Source organism: Grosmannia clavigera (genome assembly GCF_000143105.1).
Source record: "Grosmannia clavigera kw1407 unplaced genomic scaffold GCSC_140, whole genome shotgun sequence".
In the NCBI taxonomy this organism is placed as follows: Eukaryota; Fungi; Ascomycota; class Sordariomycetes; order Ophiostomatales; family Ophiostomataceae; genus Leptographium; species Leptographium clavigerum.
In genome coordinates this window covers 1677850-1698769 of record NW_014040801.1, presented here as the reverse complement: position 1 = coordinate 1698769, position 20920 = coordinate 1677850, and the positions used below count along the sequence as shown (strand labels likewise).

Here is a 20920-nt window from a genome sequence, read left to right as displayed (position 1 = left end):
GGCGAAGGTTAGAGAGAAAACAATATACACGGTTCGGAGGGAAAGACAGCAGAACTTCGTGGACTCGGACGAAGTGGAATGGCTAGTCGGGATCGAGGCGCGGTTGGCGATGGGCACCCTGTCGAAATGAAAGTGGTGGAAAAATGAAGAGAGAACAAAGATGACGGATAGCATGCGATTTGCGGTTTGTTTTGATTGTGATTGCCGTGGCCGCAGGTCCGTGCTTCTGGGTTTGATTTGCGCGATGTCACGTGATAGACGAGACAGAAAGTACAACAATACGACAATACGACAGAAAGACATTCGCGTCTTACAGGTTACCAATATGTCTATAGAACGATGTAATTTTCTTTCTGATGCCCCGTCCAGTCTTCCCAGTATGGCCCAGTTCCCTTCCCAAAGTGTGTTCGCCGTGTCCCGACGCCGGAATATTACTCAGCCGCAATGTCGCCGGTGTCTTCGATAATCGGCACCACGACGCCCTCGGACGGTTCGCCCTCGACGGCCTTGCCGCCGCCCTCGTACGTGACGCGGCGCCAGCCACAGGGCGCGGCGGTGTCCTTGATCCACTCGACCGTGGGAAAGTAGTGTTCATTCTTCTTCATGGTGACGACCCACGGCATGCTGTCAAAGGTGACAGCCTTGAGGCGGAAGTCTGGACAAGTGACGTTAGTAAGTGGGGTTTGAAATATATGAAAAATACACAAAAAATACACAAAAAATTCATCCACTCACATGTATTGTCCGGAATCTTCACGACCGCAGCCAGGAAGGCGTTCAGATCCGGTGTCGGCTCTCCGTTCACGTGTGTGATAAAGTTGGTCGGGGCCAGGCCATACTGGGCAGCCGGCGAGCCACGGGTGCGCGCCGAGACGTAGACCTCGCTGAAGAGCTTGCTGATCTGCTGGCGCACGCCGTGATGCGGGCGATGCAGGACGGCACCGCAGAAGGAGACAGCCCGGTCGGTCTCGTGGTCGTCGGCAGCGACGGTGGCCAGACGCAGATTGATCTCGGCGCAATCGCGCACGATGACGGCGTCCAGATGGTCGTGGTTGTACATGACGTCCAGCTCGGCGATCCGCGTGATCAGACGGCCGTTGAGCGAGAGCAGAATATCGCCCTCGAGCAGACCGCTGTCGGCCGCATGCTCGACCGCCCGCTCGAACGTGCGCTTCGTCACCATGAACAGCTGGTGCTGCGCCGTGTTGGCCAGCGACACCTTGCTGATCACCTCCTCCGACACGCCCATCAGCCGGGCCTGCGACATCTGAATCGACCGCACCTCGACCGGCAGCATGCGCAGTCGCGGCACCACGCCACGCTGGATCTGCTCGATGACCGGCAGCAGCGTCGGCGTCGCCAGGCCCAGGTGGTACTCCTCGTCCCGATGTGTCGCTGGCGACCGCTCGCCCAGATACGTCAGCCACAGCGCTCGCACCGTTCCATCGTCTGCTGCCAGCACGCCACTGCCACACTGGCCGCTGAGGCTGGTGTCCACCGTGATCGCGTCCACGTTGACTGCACGGTATCGTGGTGCGCCTGGGTTCGCCGGAATGGCCACTGCAAACACCTCTGTCACCGTCGTTGCCGCGTGCACAATCCGTCCGATCCGGTTGTACCCAATGAAGTTGGTCGCTGCGCCTTGCGAGAGCTCCTCGCTGCTCAGCCGTGCGCTCATCACTGGCGCGTCCACCAGTGCCGGGTCGTACTGGATGATCGCGTAGTTCTGCAGCGGGTGCAGGAACACCACCCGGCCCTCCACCACGATCGAGTCCGCAATCGTCACCGTGATGTCGCATAGATCGTATGGCACAATTGCCCGTGAGATCACCACCAGTCCCTTGGCCGCGTCGATCACCAGCCCCATCCCCCACTTGCGGTTCTTCGGGAACCCGTCCAGCTTGAGCGGCATGTAGCAGTTGACGTGCACGAAGCTGCGCACCAGGTCTGCCACTGCTGTGTGTGGCATGTGCTTCAGCTGGATGAACGATGCCGTCCGTCGTACCGGTGCCACCGCCGGCAGCGCGTCGCCCAGGTCGCTAAAGTCCCACAGTCCCGTAGTGTCGTTGCGCACTGCCAGCCGGATCTTGGACGACCAGTGCCGGTCCACGTAGATGATCGTCGTGTGCTTTGTGTGCAGGTCGCGCAGGTGCTGGTACGTCACCACCACCCGTGACTTGTCCGGGACTGTCCGGATCGCCTCCACAAACTCGTCCAGGTCCGTCACCTTCTTGTGGTCGATCGACTGCACCAGCCACCCGTTGTCGCTGCTGTCGAACCGGAACGATCCCGACGCCTCCGACACGTACACGCCCTTGCATGCTACCCCGTACAGCCGCGCCTGCTGGTACGACAGGTTGTGGAAGCTGCCGCCTGCTACCGACACGAACCGGTCCGGTGTGATCTTGTGCAGGTCGCCCACCGTCACGTCCACCAACACCGTCGAGCCGCCGCGCTGTAGCTCCAGTCGCACCGTCTGGTCCACATGCGAGTCCATGATCGCGTCCAGTCGCACAAACTGCGTGATCAGCTCGCCGTTCACCCGCACCAGCACGTCGCCCTCTTCAATCTTGCCGTGCGATGGCCCTGACGGAAGGATGATCTCTGCCACCAGCATGTTCGTCTCCGTCGGAAAGGCCGCTCGCATCTCTGCCTCGCAGTCTGCCGACAGCCCCAGCCGCCGGCACTCGTCAAACGGTTTCAGCAGAAACTGGCACTGAATGTCGCCGCGCGCAATCGCCTTGCCCTCCTGCAGGCAACGCAGTGCCCGCAGCGGCCGGTCCAGCGGCAAGAAGTAATCCGTCGATGCTCCGTCCGCTCGTCCGCCTGCCTGTAGCGCCACTGCATTGCCGTCGATGTTAACTACGGGACTGCCGGAGCTTCCGCCGCTGGCCGCCGCGCTAGCCTGGTAGTAGCTCGTGTTGAAGTCGCAGTATCCGTCCCCATATTCCGGCGCGTTGCGGTCGAGACGGCTGATGACGCCCGAAAGAATGCTGAGCTTCTCGCCCGCATCGTTTCCCACCACTCGAATTTCCACACCCACTAACACGAACAGGTCAGCTACATTTCGTCAGACCGGGAACAGAACCACAAACACACCTTTGGCTAGGTCGGGACACAGCTTCAGAGCCTGAATAGGCATGTACTTGATCGCCTTCGGGTCAAACTTCAAGATGCCGAAGTCGTGCACAGGGTCGCGGTACACCGGATACGCGTCCACCTCCTCGTGGTTGTCGAAGATGCAGTAGCCCCAGAACGGCCCGGACCCGACAACGTGTCGATTTGTCAAGATGTATCTACACATCGATTAGCCAGTGCGTTAGCCAAGACAACCGGAACACAAACACACCCTCTCTCGGCATCGACAACAAAGCCGGTCGCCTCGCTGGTCAGGGCCGGTTCCGTATCAAACGAGCACGTCATGCAGAACCGGATCGATACCACATTGCACACCACCCGCTGGATCGTCTCCTGCCACTCGGCTGACTCGGCCGCGCCCGACGCGAGAACCACCGGCGGTGGCGCTGATCCGAGCAGTGGCAGCTGCTGCTGCTGCTGCTGCTGCTTGTTGTGGCCGTGACCATGCCGCTTTGCTGCCCGGCCGCTGCTGCCGTCCAGCGCCTCGCTGTCTTCGAAGCCGTCTTCGCTGCCAAGGCTGTCTTCCTCGGCCCCGCTCGCCTCCTCGCCGTCCAGCATCGCGTCGTCGTTGGGCACGTCGTCGCTGTCGCCTGCCTCGTCTGCTGTCCCGCCGTTCAGAGACCGCTGTAATTTAGACGGCCGGTCGCCGTCGCTGGGATGCGCTGTCTTCCGCTTGCCCAGAGCCGCTGCTCCTGCTGTACCGTTCATCGCCGCCGTAACTCGGGACTGAGCCGCAGTCGAAGCTGCAGATGAGCTGAATCGCACAGATGCGCCCAGAAGAAAGTATTGCGTCGATGCACTGGCTACTCCTGTGCTCCAGAGCGCTGTGGCGCCCTTTGTCAGGATAGTCGAAGAGAACGGGAGTCTGGGTCGAGTGAGACTTCCGTAGGCACTGCACAGAGTCGTAAGCCTCGGATGTCTCATCCAGCTGGATCAACGACAAACGCGCCTGTGCAAAAAGCTACCTCTGATGACAGTTTCACTTGTGCAGCGAGAACACACAGGGAAAAAACGAATACACATTCGACCCAAACGGCGGTAGAAAAGAAAACGACAAGGGTGGTAATGATGCCCTGGCCGCTGTGCAGGATTCAACCGCCAATGCCTTGAAGCTGTGAATTTTTCAACCAGCCTACGAGTAAGATACAGCTGCTCTTTCCCAGACCCACATTTCCCCTGCCCTCGCATAAGTCGCATTAGTGCATTTCTCGCGCTACTTCACTACTCCGTACAGTAGCGCATTTCGCAATCGTGATGCCAACAACAATCGTATTCTCTTCACCAATCTATTTTATATACTCTGACCACCAGCATCCGACAGCCAAATCTGTTGATTGTTCTCATGAAAAGTTAGGCTGGCATACACACGAGAATAATGAGGGTTATCGATAAGGTCATACATACAGTGACATTGAGTTAAGACTTTTTGCCTTTTTCGCTTGCCACATCAATGCTTCTACTCATACGGATAGACAAGACCGCGGTATATGTAAGTGCGGTTACCAGTGACAGGAAGACAGGGCCATGCAGCAAAGAGGAGTGAACAGCAAGTGCCCATCAGAAAATCGCATGTCCCGTTGAAGCGCTTGCGGCCTCGCCTTCAGGCAAGGTACCCTAGCTCGTCGTCGTCTAGCCGTTCGAGATATTCCTTGTCCAGCAGGATCTCAATACACTTCTTGATGTCCGCGACCTTGGGCAAGAATCGGCCTTTGATCTGCGTGATAGTCTCGCTAACGAGCTGCGCATGCTTCATGCGTTTCCGAGCCTTCATGATACGGACAATAGCAGACTATCGAGATTGCATGTCAGCAGGCTGGAGTCAATGTGTGGTCGGCACAAAGGAACAAACGTACCTGGAGCAACAGTTTCCGGTCCTCTTCTATCGTCTTGTTCGTCTCGGCCTCTTCTTGTCGCTGCTCCGACTTGACGCCGACATTAAGGTTGATACGGATCTTCTTGTTGCGGAAGTCATAATTAAGGCTGAAAGTCTTGCCAGGCCCGACCTTGTCGCCGTCTGCCGGGGATGCAAGGAGTACCTTGGCCTTGAGGATGATGGAAAGACTCGGGTCGAGAGATTCGCTGTTCAGCTGCGTTGCCGACACAATTTCCTCGTATGTGTACTTATCCTTGTCGTTGAACAGCATCAGGATGGCCATCTGGTACGCCGAGACCTGGAATGTATACGGCGTTTTGCTGTTCTTGCAGTAGCTCGTCTTCAGCTCGCCCTTGCACAGCTGCCACAACCAGGTCAGCTTGCGGCCTTCGTGCTTGTTCTTGTAGTACCGCGTAAACTTGTCGCAGTCGTTCTGCACCTCCGCTGGCGGGCTGAACGTCGTGGTGGGGGGGGACAGCGGCCAGAAGCCCGTGCCTAGAATGGAGTATTGGCCGTCTAGGGAGGAACCGTCCATGACCTGCACGTGCTCCTTAAACCCGGCATTTAGATCCTTGGAAATTTGCATGTCCTGAAACATGCGCTGCAGCTTGTTGGTGTACTCAAAGCCACACGCCTCCTTCAGCTTGCTGATCATGCTCGTCTCTGCATCGTCTGACGAGGTGCTGGTGTGCACCAGGCGGCGAGCCAGCATTCGCGAGTAGAACTTCTGGAACACATCCTTGTCTTCAATGTACTTGAAAACGGTCATGATCTGGGTAAGGGTGACCTCCAACTCGGACTCTTCGACGCCAGTCCCGCTTTTCTTCAGCAGCATATCGGCGTATTTGGCCAGGAGCTCTGGAGACTTGTTCGAACCCGCCTTGCAGACATCGTTGCGGTTCACAAACTCGCGGCACGCGTTATCGAGAGAGCGTGTGAACTCTGGCTCGTCGTTGAAAGCGCGCTTGACCAAGCCTTGGTATTGTGTGTGCGTCTCGAGCAGCGCGTCGACATACACCTTGGGGTCTAGCTTCTCCGTGTCCGCAGCCACCTTGGCCACGGCGGCCAAACCAGCATTACGAACGTGAGCTTCGAAACGTGTCCTCAGCGGGTCCAATCCTTCGGGTATCCGAGACAGAAGATTGTACATTCGTGCCATGTCCTCTTCGCGGTCGTTGTTCAGCAAAAACTGGAACTCGTCCCGCAGAAGGGCTGAGTGGTCCGCGATGAGCGCCTGGTTGCAGCACCGCTTCAGCGGTATTGCTATGTCTGGGTGAAGGTACATCTGCACGCGCTGCTCCTCCTCTTGCAACCGAATCTCTGCCTTTTTCATGTATTCGACAACCGGATTCTCTGCCACAAATCGGCTGCTCTCGTCCTGGTAGTATTTCTGGGTGGCATCTAAGAACGGCCGCTCGAAATGGTACCGGTATGTGTCCAGTGTGGTTTTGCTGGAGTCGCTGTCGTCCAGGCCAAGAGAAACCATCGAGTCAAGCACCTGTTTGATCTGCAGGTACTCGATCGTCTCGCCGTTTCTCTGTCGTTCGACAAGCTTCAGCACAGCGTTCATGACTTGAACGGAGATCTTGTCAAAAAGGATGCTGCGCCATTGAACAAGATGCAACGTGTAGACATCGTACACATTCCTCTTGCCCTCATCCATTTCACGCTTTACCCAGTGACGGTTCAGGTACCGGAAAAGATGGTGTATGTACTTCGCGGCGACAGTGTATCGATCCCATTCGCGTATGTAGAAAGCGAGAAGCGCTTCGCCGCCATGGTGAGACGCCTCTTCGCGGAGACCTTCGAGATGCCCAGTGAGGTAATCAGTCAATTTCTCGTACAAATCTTCTCCAAGCAGATGTGCTATACAAAGACATAGTCAGTTACTGGTCTGCATAACAGGGGCCACACAAGCTAATGAGGATATGGCTTACCTCCTCTGTGCGCAACAGACGCTATAGAAGACGACTGGTGAAGCCCGACCGCTTTCTGGGAAGTACAAAAGTTGTGAATAGCCCTAGTCGAGGTCAGATATTGGTACAGAATGCGATAATGTAGGAAGAGAATCAAGCTGCTCACGTATATGTCCCCATATACTGGGAGGAATCCGTCAGTCAAAATTCGGCAGCAGGAAATTGCGAATGCAGGCCAAGAACGTACCGTCTCCATAGTCATTCCTCCATCTATGTTAACCATGATGCTGTTGACGCCTTGTTGTAGATACGCCCACCTACACATCAAAATGTCAGCACTTCCGTGAGAATCACACAGAAGACCGCATAGCTATGGTCGTGAAGGCTTCGCCGTCGTGGACTCACGTAGCATTAATGTCGTCTTGGTTTGGTTGCGGCATGAGCATCGTAGTGCCCGGCCGGGCAATGGCGGGCGGCATCTTGATAGACAACTCCGAAACGACGAGCGCAGTGTTTGGTGTTAACTGTGTTCAAATCGATAACGCGTATAGCTGCAGGGTCAATGAAGCCAGCTGTGTCGAGATGGCTCGGTGGGGGGAGCAACAAGGCGACACAAGCAGCTTGGATGGCTGTATGGCGACAGTCGAACGGGTTCGCTGATGGTCGCTGGCTCTGATCGAGCGAGCGATGATATTAGGCGGTGGTTGTGTGGCTCAAAAGCGGCTGAGAATACGTTGGTTCCGATTTAAGTCAGGCACGAGAGCATGTAGACTGTCGTGATCGTCGTCGTGGGTGGAACGATCATCTGTATGCAAGCTCGGGGAAGGCTGAGAAGTGAATAGAAGCACACGGACCGCGTGGCCTTGTGGGAAAGTCGGACCTTTCTTGATGGCAAAAGCAGGCAACACAAGGTGATGTTGGGAGAGCCCCTCGCGTTAGGCGTTCCAAGTTCGCCGGCAGGGAATCACCAGAAAAGGCAAGGGAAAAACGGCAATACAGAAAAGAATAATTCACGAGGGGTGGCCAACGGCTTGCGTTGCCGTGTGGACCGTTTGCGCGTTGAAGGTGACAGGGTGATGTCGACAGTTAGGATGGGAAATGAAATGGAGCAGAGAGTACCGTATTTGGAGGGGGCGGCGATGAAGGCGGAACAATTGCTCATAGCGGGCAGAATTAAAGGAACGAAGGAGCAAGGCAGCCTTTCCGCTTTAATGCAAGACTCGCCGTCATAAGGCGCCACATAAGATATTACCTAACCCCGAAGAACTAGCGCAAGGCCGCCAGACGTCAGCTGTATCTCCATGTTTTGTTGTAAGGCAGTCTGCGCGTCGCTACAGCTGCCAATCTGAGCGATTTACAGTGTTATACTTCTCTCCTGCTTGAAATTCCAACTTTTCTTTGCAATTGATTGTCAAAACCAAGTTGTTCTTTGCCGTATGCAGTGCCGTACGCAGTGCAGATAATACATTTGCTAATGCCATCGATTTGACTGCCGAGTACACCTTACCAGGCATAGTCGAATTCTTTCGGGCAATAGACAAAACACCATCCTGCCTTTATGAGTAAGAATAGCCGCGCGAAATCAGCCTAGCAGCACTAATGAACTATCCAGATATCCATCCCACTGGTAGACCAGAATGACGAGCGTATACAATGTATTATAATTTTGTTTTTGTTTCATTACTTTATTATCTTCGTAGACTTGTCATGGACATGCTTGCCCTCCCTCAGTGTTTTCATATGCATGCGTATACGCCGTAAGAACAGACTTGTGCTTTACCAGCTCTTCCATCAGGCATACACACAAGCTGAGATAGCTATCAAAGGACGCTGGCCTTCCATGCTCCCCTGCTGTTTTTTATTTATTTCCTGACACCTTTGGCGTGTGCGACTGACCGTTGGTCGACGGCCGTGCAGATGCCGACTTTACTACTGTGTTTGCTGGCTTTAGAATCGTATCATTTACCTCCACGCCCGCAATAAAGAGCGCGCTGACACCCTCCAGTCCCGCCACAAAGACACAGAGCAGACTGGCGACAGCAAAGTGCGTGATGGTGGAGCCGATCTCGAGCCATGACCCTTCATCCTTGACAACCCAGAAGAAATAGAGCGTCAGGATATCACTGATTGCCATGACCGTCATAAACAAGGCTGATGGTGCCACGCCAAGCTGCTTGTTGAGGATTCCGAGATTGGCCGATATGAGTGCAAATGGAACCAACAGCTTTACCACCAGTAGCGCCCCTTGTGAGAACGGATCAAACACAGGGATCAGCCGGTACACACTGTCCAGGCTGAAAGACGAGATAGAGGCCACATTGCCAGTGCTGAAAAAGGCAGCCTGAAGCAGCACAAAGAAGAATAAGGCTACCCGAGTATCCGCAAGTGTGAGCGGCCTGTAGGGTGCCGTTGTCCTATCCGTTGTCGTTATGCTTGCTGCCACCGGTTTGCCTGACCCATTGGCCTTTGGTGTTGCTAGCAACGGTCGGGTTGAGAAGATATGGACTGCGTGCTCCATACGCGCCCATGCCACCAGGACTGCACTGAACGCCAGGTAAAATAGGCCCTCGTAGGAAATGGTTAGAATGACGAATGTGGGCGCAAAAGTCAAGAATATCACCATTAGACGGTGCAGGTAGTTGCGGTTCGGTTCGGCGCTGTGTGCCATAGGCATCACGACCAAGGACATGACCAGAATAAGCCATCCAACCACCTGGTTGCCCCGAGGAAGGCCTGCCTTGGCCTGTAGAGAAAGGGCGCTCGACCGCGTCACCCACATCGATAAAATAATCAATCCAACCTGGGCACCCAACAGGACTCGCACGACAGGACTCTTTGCAGCAACAGACGACGCTGACCTTGCCTCCGTCGCTGCCGCGAAGTCGGCTAGGATCACATCTTCAAACACGAGATAGAGGATGCCAACAGCTACCATGAGAGAACCACCCAGCAGACTGAGAGAAAGCGAGAACCATCGGTCAGTTTTTGGGCACACACACTAACAACAACTCCATCAGCTGGGCTCGAACTCACATAAGCTCAATGTTCTCCACCTTCATGGCGGGAAGGAGCGTAAATGTGCTCATGGCCAGACACGAAGAGGACCACAAGCCAGCCATAGCGAAGTGTTGGCGTAGGAATGGGAGTCCGTACACGGCAGGCCAAAAGGCGCCAATCACAAAAAGGGCCGTGAAGATGTCACGGTGTATGTATCCTAGAGCCTTTCGGGATGTCAGCTCACGTCCAGAGAAGCAGAAGAATCATGCCTTTGGCTTACCAAGAAAACGATAACGGCAATGTACAGCGTTACATTAATGAGGAGTGAGACGAAGTGGGCGCCACTGTTGAAGTGTCCAAATAGCTGCTTGCGTCCCGCCACAAGACTGTCTCGCCGGGCATAGACTTCCTCCCAAAAGAAGACAGGAAAGAATGCGTAGGCGTAATACGACAGTGGCGACTTTGAGGCTGCAAAAGACGCATACATTGCAAAGAGAACTGCCGAGAAGATGATGGCTCCGGCCAAGTTCCGCGATGCTTGCGGCCTTGTCTTCTCGTCCAATACATGTAAATCCACAACAGTGGTCAATGCATAGGCGATCCAGCCCAGGTAGCCAACAGTGATGAGCGCACGCAGGAAAAGCCAGTCGTACGTCTGCAGGTACCGCAGACCAGACAAGGCAATCTTGAACAAAGCCGCTGCCTCCTCGACAGCTTCCTCATAATGGCCGGTGCTAATCAGTCCATCAATATCTGCCATGCGGTGCTCAGCCGACAATCCCTCTGTATCACCCACACTGTCACTCAGGGGCTGGAAGGGCCGAAATCGCAGCTGTGATGCGCTTTTCTTCTCCTCTTTGACGCGGTACATCTCCAAGACGCCTCGCACGTTGAGTAATGCGGCGCGCGCCTTCTCCTCGAGGCTGGCAGCCACGTAATCGAGAGGAAGCTCGCCTACCGAATTGGCCGGAAACTCAAGTCCAGCCAGGTAAGCCATCAAAGCGGCCACATCAGCCTGCTCCACATCAATGCGGCGCACATGATCAAGGTTCCAGTCAGACGAGTACTCGTCATGGCCTGGCGCCATGCCGGTGCCACTCTTTGATTTGACACCCGCCTTCGTCTCAAACATGCCTTTGGTCGCCACATATGCTGGATACAACTGAGGCTCAGCAACGCCCGAGCCCCAGGCAATCAGTGGCGTGCGCGTGTTGTTTGGATGGCCATCGCCGTGACTGCCCCAGTCACTCATGCCATGATCAGCCGTGAATACAAATGCTGTGCGGTCATCGCCGTAAAAGCTTTCAATCAGCTCGGTTATCTCTTCGACACCTTTGTCCACCACCTTGATGTTGTTCAGGTACTCCTTGGAATAGGGACGGTATGCATGGCCCGTAGTGTCTAGGCCCAGCAGATGCAAGAAGAACACGATCTTGTCCTGGTGTAGGCTGGCAGCCAGAGTCTCGTTGGTGCGAGCCTCAGCAAAAAGCTCCTTGACATGGTCGAAAACCCAGTAGTCAAGGTGTGTGGCGTCTTGCGAGAAGTCCTCGTCTTCGGCCGCATATGAGAAGGCATCAACCCTGCCAGGGATGGCGCCCAGTTCAAACATAGGCAGAATGTCCGGACTACCCCAGCTCCATGTGTGGCGACTGCGGTTGAAGACGCTGTCAAAATGAACTGGGTTGAGCTTCCAGCCAGTGGTGACTGCCGAGACATCTTCGTATAGACCAGCGATGAGGGCAACGTGGCCCGGTCGCGACTCGGTGGGCACACGCGTATGTGACACCCCAAAAGTTCCGTGCTCGAGGATTCTGGAACGCAGGAAAGGCGCAAGCGGTCGTGGGATCAAGTCCTCTTTCGTTTCCGGATACGGCTCAGGATGTGACTGGAGCGCCTTGTCGGCGCGCAAGCCATCGCCTAGACAAAATTGTGAGCAAGGAACAAAAGCTCTTGAAAACGAGGGATGTCTGGGCTCAAAAGCGCCTACCGACAAACAGGACGAGGCGATCAGCTGGAGCTTTGGCGGCGGCAGGCCTCTCGGGCTGGAAAAGTCGCATGCCAGAGACAACGGGGCTGACAAAATAAATGTCGAAAATAGAGAATATGTAGACCAAGTGGAACACCATGGCAATTGCCAGGAAACGGAAGCGCAGGACGCCTGCCATGGCTGTTTTCGAGTGCTGCTGTTGCTCGGTCAGTGTTGCCGGAAGACCTTGTTGTCGTCTTGTCTTCGGGACTGAAAGCTGTCGTTGTCTCGCAGACAATATCGTACCATGAGACCCGTACTCCGTAAGAAATGCAAAAATCAGGGCGCATCCATCCCGCAAAAAGAGTGTATTTCAAGAGAAATGTGGGGTATTGATGAGGCAGTGCACCGTATTAAAGGAGAGTACCAAGTGTAGAGAAAGAGTGAAGACAGGAAGGTCGCCAGAAAACATACAGAAAAGATGAAGTGGATGAGGTTATTGCTCTATGCCGTCCAGTGAAGTAAAAGTGGCCATTAACGTTCGTTCGCGATCTGGACAAGCCAGTCGCGTTTTGCTACGAGTGTCCGTCCCAAAGGGGGGATCGCTCTTTAGCGTGAGGCGGCAATAAATGACCCACTCTAGCTCTGTTCAGCAGTGTCTTATTGGTTACTGGCGTATGAGGCAACGAAACGTACCTATAACGAACAGCTAAGAGTGAAGTATTACAACAAAATGCGAAGCAGACGCTAGATATATATCAAATAATATACCACCCTTCGCGGATTAGGTTTCTCTCTATAGAAGTTAATGCAAGCCTATTCCTGTGTAGTCCAGTACGCACGGAGAGTCTCAAAAATGACCAATACGAAGTAAGATACATATCCACTCAAAGAGGCACAGGCCTATGATCATCTGGGGCGAGACAATACATGATAATTTGGAACAAAGGCAGGCGGTATATCGGAAGCACCTCTATGTGAGCCATTCAGCCGGTTGTCCTCAGCACATTGACAGCAATGACAGAAGACAAGACAATAGCAAACAGCGGATGCAACCGTTCTTACGGACAACAACAATTAGATATATTCTTTCAGACACACCTCAGACTAGGTAGAGTGTCAAGACCAGACTCCAAAACTTCAGTCCGCCCTGCCGTCTCCTTCCATCTCCCCCGAAGAAGCAGAGCCTGCAGTTTTTCTATCGTCAAAATGAGCGTAGACCCGGTAGATCAGTACTAACCCTGTTGCCGTGTGGCGTTCATACCTGTGGCCGTCCATCTTTATTTTCATCATGTTGCTCTTTTTATACGCCGTGCGCCAGGATGAAGAGCTTACCATGCTCTGCTCGTTGAAACAATATGGAGTGCGTGTTTACGTCAATCCAGACGTGTTTTATCCCACAACAGGCGATAAGGAAGGCTCCAGGACACAAAATATAAAAGAGAGTGTGGCGTGGCCGTCCACGAAGAAAAGCAGTATGCAGAAGGCAAAGAGCGTAGATAAGGAATGATAAAAGTATAAAAACCCCAGTCGATATAGTAAAAGCTAGCCAGACAATCGACAACATTGTTCCTCCTTTTAAATAAAAACCCTCTAAAAAGGGATATTGTCCGTGTATTGCCTGGCGTGCGCAGTCGTCAAATCGTGACGAGAAATTCTCGTGTAATATATCATGTGCGGTTTGCATGCATTTGAAATGCTTCGGTAGAGACGTTTGCTTCGAGGCTTGAGGAGCGGGAGGGTATAACCAGCAGCATCTCGGTCATGGATCAGGATCCGCGACTAGCGAAGCATCTTCCAGAGAAAGATGTCGGTATTGAGACAAAAAGCGAGGAGAGGCCAATGACAGCGAAAGAGAGCGTAGCACCAAGAGCACGTCTCCGCCCTGAATACGGTGATCACGTCCAGGATGCCCATTTATAAGATGACACACCGGTTGCCGGGTTTTCTTCGGTAACGGTCCGAGTCAGACCGCCGAGAGCTGCTCTCGCTACCTTGCGGTCGGCGGTTGCTACCAGTAGGAGGTGGTGGGCGCGCGGCCTGTTGGCGCTGCTGGCGCAAGATGCGCACAACATCGTAAAAGGCCTTCTCCACATTGATGCAGTTCTTAGCTGATGCTTCAACAAACTCACAGCCCAGTTCGCGAGCGAGGGCATGACCTTCCTGCGTCGAAACTTCGCGTTCGGTCACACGATCGCTCTTATTGCCAACCAGCATGACAGGCACGGGTGCCTGCGGGTTCATGGCGGACAGTGGCGAACCAGGGAATGATGGCGACGAGGCCGTGGACTCTTTCACTCGTTGGATCTGATGGTGGAACCGTTTGATGCGGGAAAAAGACGACCGTGATGAGATGCTGTAGACTAGGACAAAGCCCTCTCCGTCTCGAATCCACTGGTCGCGCAAAGCTGTGTACTCCTCCTGGCCTGCCGTGTCCAATACTTCTAGCATGCAAGCCTGGTTATCTATGACGACCTGTTTGCGGTACGAGTCTTCGATGGTCGGGTCGTACTATAAACGAGTTAGACGACATGTCCTCGAATAGGGAAGGCATATGTGTATGCTTGTAGATACGGGGGGAAGAACAGATGGCAGAAGGGTAGAGGAGCAAAGCAATGAAGGTCCTTAAGCATCGTGAAAGCAATACCCCTGACACGAGGTCAGGATGAGTAAAAGACATGCAGCGATGGGTGATAATAGAGGGATAACTAGGCAGTACAAGATTGTGATTGGATGCCGGAAGTGTTCTTGCTTCTGAACGGAAGACACGAAGGTGGGGGGAGGCTTGACGAAACTGGGAAGATCCGAGAAAACACGGCTTTGAAGCAGAACCTACCGTCTCGACGAAGTGCTGCAAGCACAATTGGATTGTCAAAGCTGTTTTCCCCACACCACCGTCACCAAGCACCACCAACTTGTACAGCACCATCTTGCTCGCCATTTTGTACCGTGAAAGGGAGTCGCCGCGCGACCACGGACTCGTTTGTCGGATCTGAAGGGTAGCAGTTGCTAGTGTTATCGTTCGGCGTCCGATTGAAAGTGGCGTAGAGAAGACAATGAGGATGTGTTGAGGCAGCTTGACAAGAATAGGAGGAGGGGGGGTGCAAGAGTGGAAAGGAAGAGGAAGAGTCTGTGGGGCAGCTCAAATGAGACAGTTCCAGCAGAGGGATCGTTGAGCAGACGGTTGGCCGGCGGTGGAAGTCGAGAAACGGGAGATTAGAGATAGTACCGTTAGTACTCGTAGCTAGCTAGGTAGGTTTAGGCTAGCAAGGAGAGGTAGCCAGCGGAAATGTCGCAATGCGGCTTGACTTTGTTTTCTCGGGGACGGCAACGAGTGTGACAAAGCTGGGAGACAGTCAAGACGCTGAAGGTCGTAAGGAGGAGATATGGGCGGGACGTGGAAAAGTCGCCACGAGCAAGAGGGGAGAGGCAAGACGGTCAAAGAGGAGGTTTGTCGGCTGGGGATTGGCGGGGGACTGTGCGATTGGCGACGTTGGCTGCTGACGGGGCTTGTCGTTGTAGGGTATATTGTGGATGTTAGTGCTTGTGTTGACCTCTCTGTCCGGAGTTGCGAAGGCCGGCGAGAGATGGAGGCTGCAAGTGATGCTAGTATCGAGGTATAACGCTGACAACTCCCGTCCTACTACAGAGAAGAGACGAATGGTATAGGAGGAAGTGAAGGGGCGGGCGGGGTAAGGCGATAAAGTCGGATTTCGCCAGACAGACGAAGCGAAAAGACGTATCTGGAAAGAGTACGAAGCACGAAAAGGCAGATAGAAGGGCGGAAGAGAAGACGGAGATGGTGCGCAGCTGGAAAAGTAGCAGAGGGTGGATGGAGAGGGAGAGTGTAGTGGAAGGGGTCCCCGACGTCTTTTTTTCTCCTTTCTTCTGTCTTTTCTTTTTATTCTCTTTACGGTTTAGGCGGCTTGAGTTATAGGGAGGGAGGAGACGTCGGCAAGCGGGTCTGAGCAGGTCCCTCTCTATGAGAGCAACGCTGCGAGAGGAAGATGATACCAGTACAGGGGACACCCAAGCGTGATGGGAGGATATACTCGTACTGTGACTGCGACGTGATTTTCGGCCGCTGTTCCGTCCGGCGTCTTTTTCACACACCCCATAAATTGAATTAAACGAATTATTGAGGCGGGCAATGCAAAGAATGGCAAAGTCGGCTGTTTGGACGCAGCCAGTCAGCAGCATGCCTTGTATCTCTCAGGTGGCGGGCATGGTTGTTTGGTAGGAGCCAGGGGGGTGGGGCGCTAGCCTGCAGCAGAGCTCCCCTCCCTACAGCACCGTGGAGCATCTCGATGCAGTGCGGTGGGCACGGCGAAAACTGCCAGTCTCTACATAGTACCACCAGCCTAGCGCACAACAAGGAGCCAGCCGGAGGACGAACCGTGAGATGCGACAGAACCCACCACAGCTGGTCTGCGACCATTCTGAGCAGGGTACTGTGTACGAAGGCCCAGAAGTCGGCAGGCAAGGCGGCGAGAGCAGGCAAGAGTCCGTTCGACACAGTGTGCCCCGTATGCTCCGCGGAGAAAACACTCTGCGATTGAGAAGGCGACCTGGGATAATTTGCATACGACTACTTCGTACGAGTGCACGCACTCGGGGCGGCAAAGCCCATCTCTGCGAACATAAAATGGCTGGGCGGGAAACGATGGCTGGGCGGGAAACGACGGCTGGGCCTTGGCCAATCGCGCTTTCGCTGGCCTGGCGCCTCGAGTCCTTTCAAAGGCCAGGCGAGCACGTTGCTTGCGTGGGATTGCTCCGTCCCAGCTATTGCGGCCTGCATATGTACTCCATACAGGATACCGCGTGCTTATGTTGTCCTGCTGCGCGTAAAGGCAAGATGCACTTCCACACGCGCGACTACTCCGTTATAGGCAGATGCCAGTATATCGAAACAGCTAAACCAGGTCCCTGCTTGGACTAGAAGCCATCTCGTAAATGCAGAGAGAGTGCTAGAATGGGTCGGCATGACCAGAGATGCTCGACAGCCGAACAGGTGGAAGGTAAAATGGTCCGTGCACATATGCATGGAGCATAGCAACACGTACATGCATGTACGAGTATGCCCATCTTTTCGTTCGTGCAAGCAGCTACGTGGTAGCTTGTACCGTAGCGTGCAGAGTGGGGTTCGGTCCTTAGCCTTTTATTTGCCCGATGCTGCTTGTGTATGAGGTCTCTAAACGCTGCCGCCAGATAATAGTGTATGTCCAGTGACATGTACTGTGCATTGCGTCGAGAAAGAGCCGCTGCCAAGTTCAAAGGTGAGCGGCTGACCTGGTAATGGATCAACCTGTACGAGAGATAGTCCGAAAACAGCCTTCGTTGGCCATTCTTGCATATATGTCGTAAGGACGCCGTTCGAAGCAGCGGTTGCCAACATGCGACAGTCTTCTAGTAGTGCGCGCACTGTACGCTGAAGTCCTCCAGCCCCCAACTCGATCCTGATGGTGGGCAGGACCGCTTGCCGTCGCCCTGCGAAAATCTCTCCATGTGGATCTCCGCGCCACCGTCCCACCAAATGAAACGGCTGGCCAGTCAGGGAAATCGGCAGAGTGGACTTTGTCGCGGGGGATCAAACTGTGCGACAATCTTGAATGATAATTCACAGATACTCGTAACATTCGCAGTTTCTTTGATATTTGACCAGATTACATCCAGGTCAAGGATACTACCAATATGTACTGTCGCTTTTGTCTTCCGCTCCACTTTGACGCAGCCTTACTATTTGCTTTGCTCGTTAGTTGTGTAACAGATCCTCTATCTTGGAGAGAGGCAGACAGCCGCGTGCATAGCTAATATCGCGTTGGCAGATGTGGATGGGCAATTTATTTCCAAACGTCTTTGCAGTTGGATGACGGGGATCTCCAGCCCCGGGGTCTCCTATCTCTGTAGCGGGCTGCATTTCACCTGCCGCTGTCATGTTTCTTCTATCTTACTACGGAACCTCCGAGCACCTAACAATATATACCGCACAGACAACGCATCAAGCCAGGCGTCCATGTAAATACTATGCACACTGCCGTACTTGTATATAGCGTGAAGTGGTTGGGAAAATTAAGCACGGCCAGAATGCCTGCAAAGCTTGCCTCGGTCGGACCGCCCGACAAAACCCATGTCATTTTTTGTAAATTCCCAGGACCTTCCGAGTGCGGGAGGCCGAAACAAAAGAAGATAGGATAGGGACAACTGAAGCCATGAAGGGTATACTTGTAGAGGGCGGTGAGCCAATAAAGCAAATTCATCCCAACCTCTTTATCTCGCCCACCCCACACACCGCCCCCAATTCTCTACAAGGGGCTTGGTAATTATCCTCCCACGCACGACCAAATCATGCTCTACGTCGTAGAGCTGATCAGGCCAGTCGAGGCTTTCAAGGAAGAGAACTTTTAATTTATGTGCGGAATCCCGGGAACCCAAGCACTTGGATGAAAGCGAAGCAGGAGAGGATGTAAGATACCTCTCGTAGAGGCATGTTGAAATAGGAGAGCGCTTTATATCCGCCGCTAATCAACAGCTTTGTCATTTCGGCTTACACCCTGTCAGTTCCTTATTAGGCTCAGATAATATACTATGTATCAAAGCGTCACGGTCCGGGCAGGCATACTGACCACATCACCAAGCAATGGCACTTTCTCTCGCTGTTGGGTGAGCAGAAAGTGCACGGGACATGGAAACCCGATATCAGCCATTGTGGCGACCAATCCCTGCATCACCCGACCCACAAGACGGCTCGCGCGTACGGAGTACGTATTGATTCTTCCTCTACGGAGTACGGAGTAAAACAATCGGCTACAGCATTTGACGGTGTGCCGAAAGATTCCAAAACGTTTATCATCGACATGAGATCCGTGGACTGTATTTAGCTTGATCTTATATAAACCATACATGGCGTACACAGTAAAGAAATAATGTACCGAAACTGCAGAGAATGCCACAATAACGGCTCTACATTGTCAAAGGAAGTGTCATGTGTCCCGTAAAAAAGAAAAGAGGGATGATAGAATTGAAGATAAAAACATAGGACAAAAGACATCAACCACCCAGACAGATCCAACCCCAAATGTTCTTCCAAAAGGTACTCATCGTCACCGGGTATAACCTTCTTTTTCATGTTATTTTTGTTTGAAATTTGGGGGAAAAGGCGATCCATGTTAAAACTTCAAATGGAAATCACAAATGTACAGGCCCGGATCGAAACAAAAGGGGGACTCGTCAAAATAATGAAAAAGGTATGATGGCATCAGCTGTCATGGGTCGCATGCTCGTCACTGAAAGGACTTTCTCTGCGCTCCGTTGACCTCGGTGCATCCTTTGGAGATGCTTGCATCGTGGATTCCTCGGCTATGGAGATGAACCCGCTTTCTCTTTGATCAGCGGAATGTGCTGGCGGGTCGGAGAATGGACCTTGATCGGGCGTCGGAGAGTCCTCGATGAGGGTAATGGCAGTCGACTCACGACTAACGCCAGCGGCGGAAGATGGCGCTTTCTCGCCGACTGGGGAAATCAGGACACTATCAATGTCAGAGACGGAGCTCGAGTCCGTGAATGCCGACGTGTTCTGGCTCAACAGAGACCTCTTCTGCGTAGTCCCCACACGAACCACAACGGGTCGGACTGGTTGCGCTGCGCTGGCGTTGCTGAGAAAGGTAGAGCCGACACTAAATGTGCTGTTAGCGGCACTGCTCGGCCGTAGACTACTGTTGCTGCTGTTGTATTTCTCGTAATCAACATGCGGGACGGGTGGCGCCAAGCCGTTCGGCGACTTCAGATTAACCACCGTTGGTTTCGCTCTCATGCCGGTCTGTGGTGGCGCAACGATAACGGCATTCTTTCCGTAAATCGTTGAGGCAATGCTAGACCGTGGCGCATATGAAGTTCGAGCAAACGAAGTCCGATCGCTAAATCCGGAGAAGCCGGAGTACGTAGAATCGCGCAAGTCGCCAGGCACGAAGAAATGTTGTTCATGTCCGGCAGGGCCATTTGTCTGTGATGCGCCCGAAATGGCGATGGGGATTGGTGGAACTGGCGGAACAAGAACTGCAGGAGACGACGGCGATGCCCGGTTCATGACGCCAGGAATATATGCGATTTGTATGATGTTCGACGCTCGAGTGAGGACAGTAGACGCGATCGAGTGCACTGTGTGTGTTGATGATCTCTGGGCCCGGCGGGTGTTGAATGAGCCATCCCCGTTGACCTGGTCGGCATTCGCTTCGACATGTTCCTTCGTGGCATACTGCTGTCTCTTGGGCTTAACACAAAATCTCCAAACCAAGTAGGCCAACACGGCGATTACAACGACACCACCAACCACCCCGCCAGCGATGGCGCCAGTCTTGGGTTTGTCCTTGGTGTCAGATTTCGCCGTCGTTGTCGACGTAACATCGGCAGCACAGTAGCTGCTTGGGCACTCTGTACAAGTCAGGGGTACGGTGACCTGACAACTTTGTCCGGATGGACACGTCGGACACTGCGGTGTAGAGTCCGGGCAAGTGACGCAGTCACTTCTTGGGAGGAGGCGATTCATTACTTCTGTAGTGGACAGTTAGCAGCAACGTTCTTCGATATACGGAAATGTATCCCGTCTCGGTAAGACCAACCTGCTGCTTGTGCTTCTTGAAGTGCGGAAGCCGGGCTTCTGTAGATCGGATGGGCAGGCATCGTGACGTTGTATAGAGACGAGGTTTGCAGTAGCGGTATAAACCACGCGCTAATGAAGACCGCACGTTATGGTCCTTCAAAAGATAATCGATTCCAGCCGATTATCCAGGTGGCGTGATATCCTCCAGCGATATATCTTACAAATTTGCAGAGATGATAAAGCCCGTTGAAATATTTATTGTCGCTGGTGAAGGAAGAAAGCGGAGTCGAAAGAAACTATTACAGGAAGCCGTCGAATCCAAAGCGCGAGCGATCTGAGGGATATGCGGAAGACAAAGACGCGCAGACGAAAATGAGCACAAAGAACGTCAGAAACTGCTTGAAACGAATGGAAAGTGAGACTAGCTCTGGGTA

General features: G+C 53.5%; 4 protein-coding genes across 4 annotated transcripts; all 4 read right to left on the bottom strand.

The window, feature by feature from the left end:
• Positions 1 to 431: 431 nt before the first annotated feature.
• CMQ_1318 (nuclear serine protease 2) lies at positions 432 to 7406 on the bottom strand (the record flags this gene model as incomplete). The annotated part of the gene is made up of 10 exons (XM_014318397.1): positions 432 to 655; positions 736 to 3042; positions 3100 to 3296; positions 3350 to 3524; positions 3582 to 4003; positions 4752 to 4927; positions 4992 to 6877; positions 6949 to 7003; positions 7175 to 7244; positions 7333 to 7406. 10 exons carry the CDS (start codon positions 7404 to 7406, stop codon positions 432 to 434), a joined length of 5586 nt encoding a protein of 1861 aa, XP_014173872.1.
• Positions 7407 to 8785: 1379 nt separating this feature from the next.
• On the bottom strand, positions 8786 to 12089 carry CMQ_1713 (GPI-anchor biosynthetic protein; the record flags this gene model as incomplete). Its single annotated transcript, XM_014318792.1, has 4 exons — positions 8786 to 9881; positions 9961 to 10148; positions 10205 to 11841; positions 11912 to 12089. 4 exons carry the CDS (start codon positions 12087 to 12089, stop codon positions 8786 to 8788), a joined length of 3099 nt encoding a protein of 1032 aa, XP_014174267.1.
• A 1718-nt stretch (positions 12090 to 13807) lies between these two features.
• Positions 13808 to 14831, bottom strand: CMQ_904 (Ras small monomeric GTPase; the record flags this gene model as incomplete). Its single annotated transcript, XM_014317983.1, has 2 exons — positions 13808 to 14401; positions 14727 to 14831. 2 exons carry the CDS (start codon positions 14829 to 14831, stop codon positions 13808 to 13810), a joined length of 699 nt encoding a protein of 232 aa, XP_014173458.1.
• Positions 14832 to 19145: 4314 nt separating this feature from the next.
• CMQ_1708 (opy2-like protein) lies at positions 19146 to 20566 on the bottom strand (the record flags this gene model as incomplete). Its single annotated transcript, XM_014318787.1, has 2 exons — positions 19146 to 20317; positions 20506 to 20566. 2 exons carry the CDS (start codon positions 20564 to 20566, stop codon positions 19146 to 19148), a joined length of 1233 nt encoding a protein of 410 aa, XP_014174262.1.
• Between the last annotated feature and the right edge of the window lie 354 nt (positions 20567 to 20920).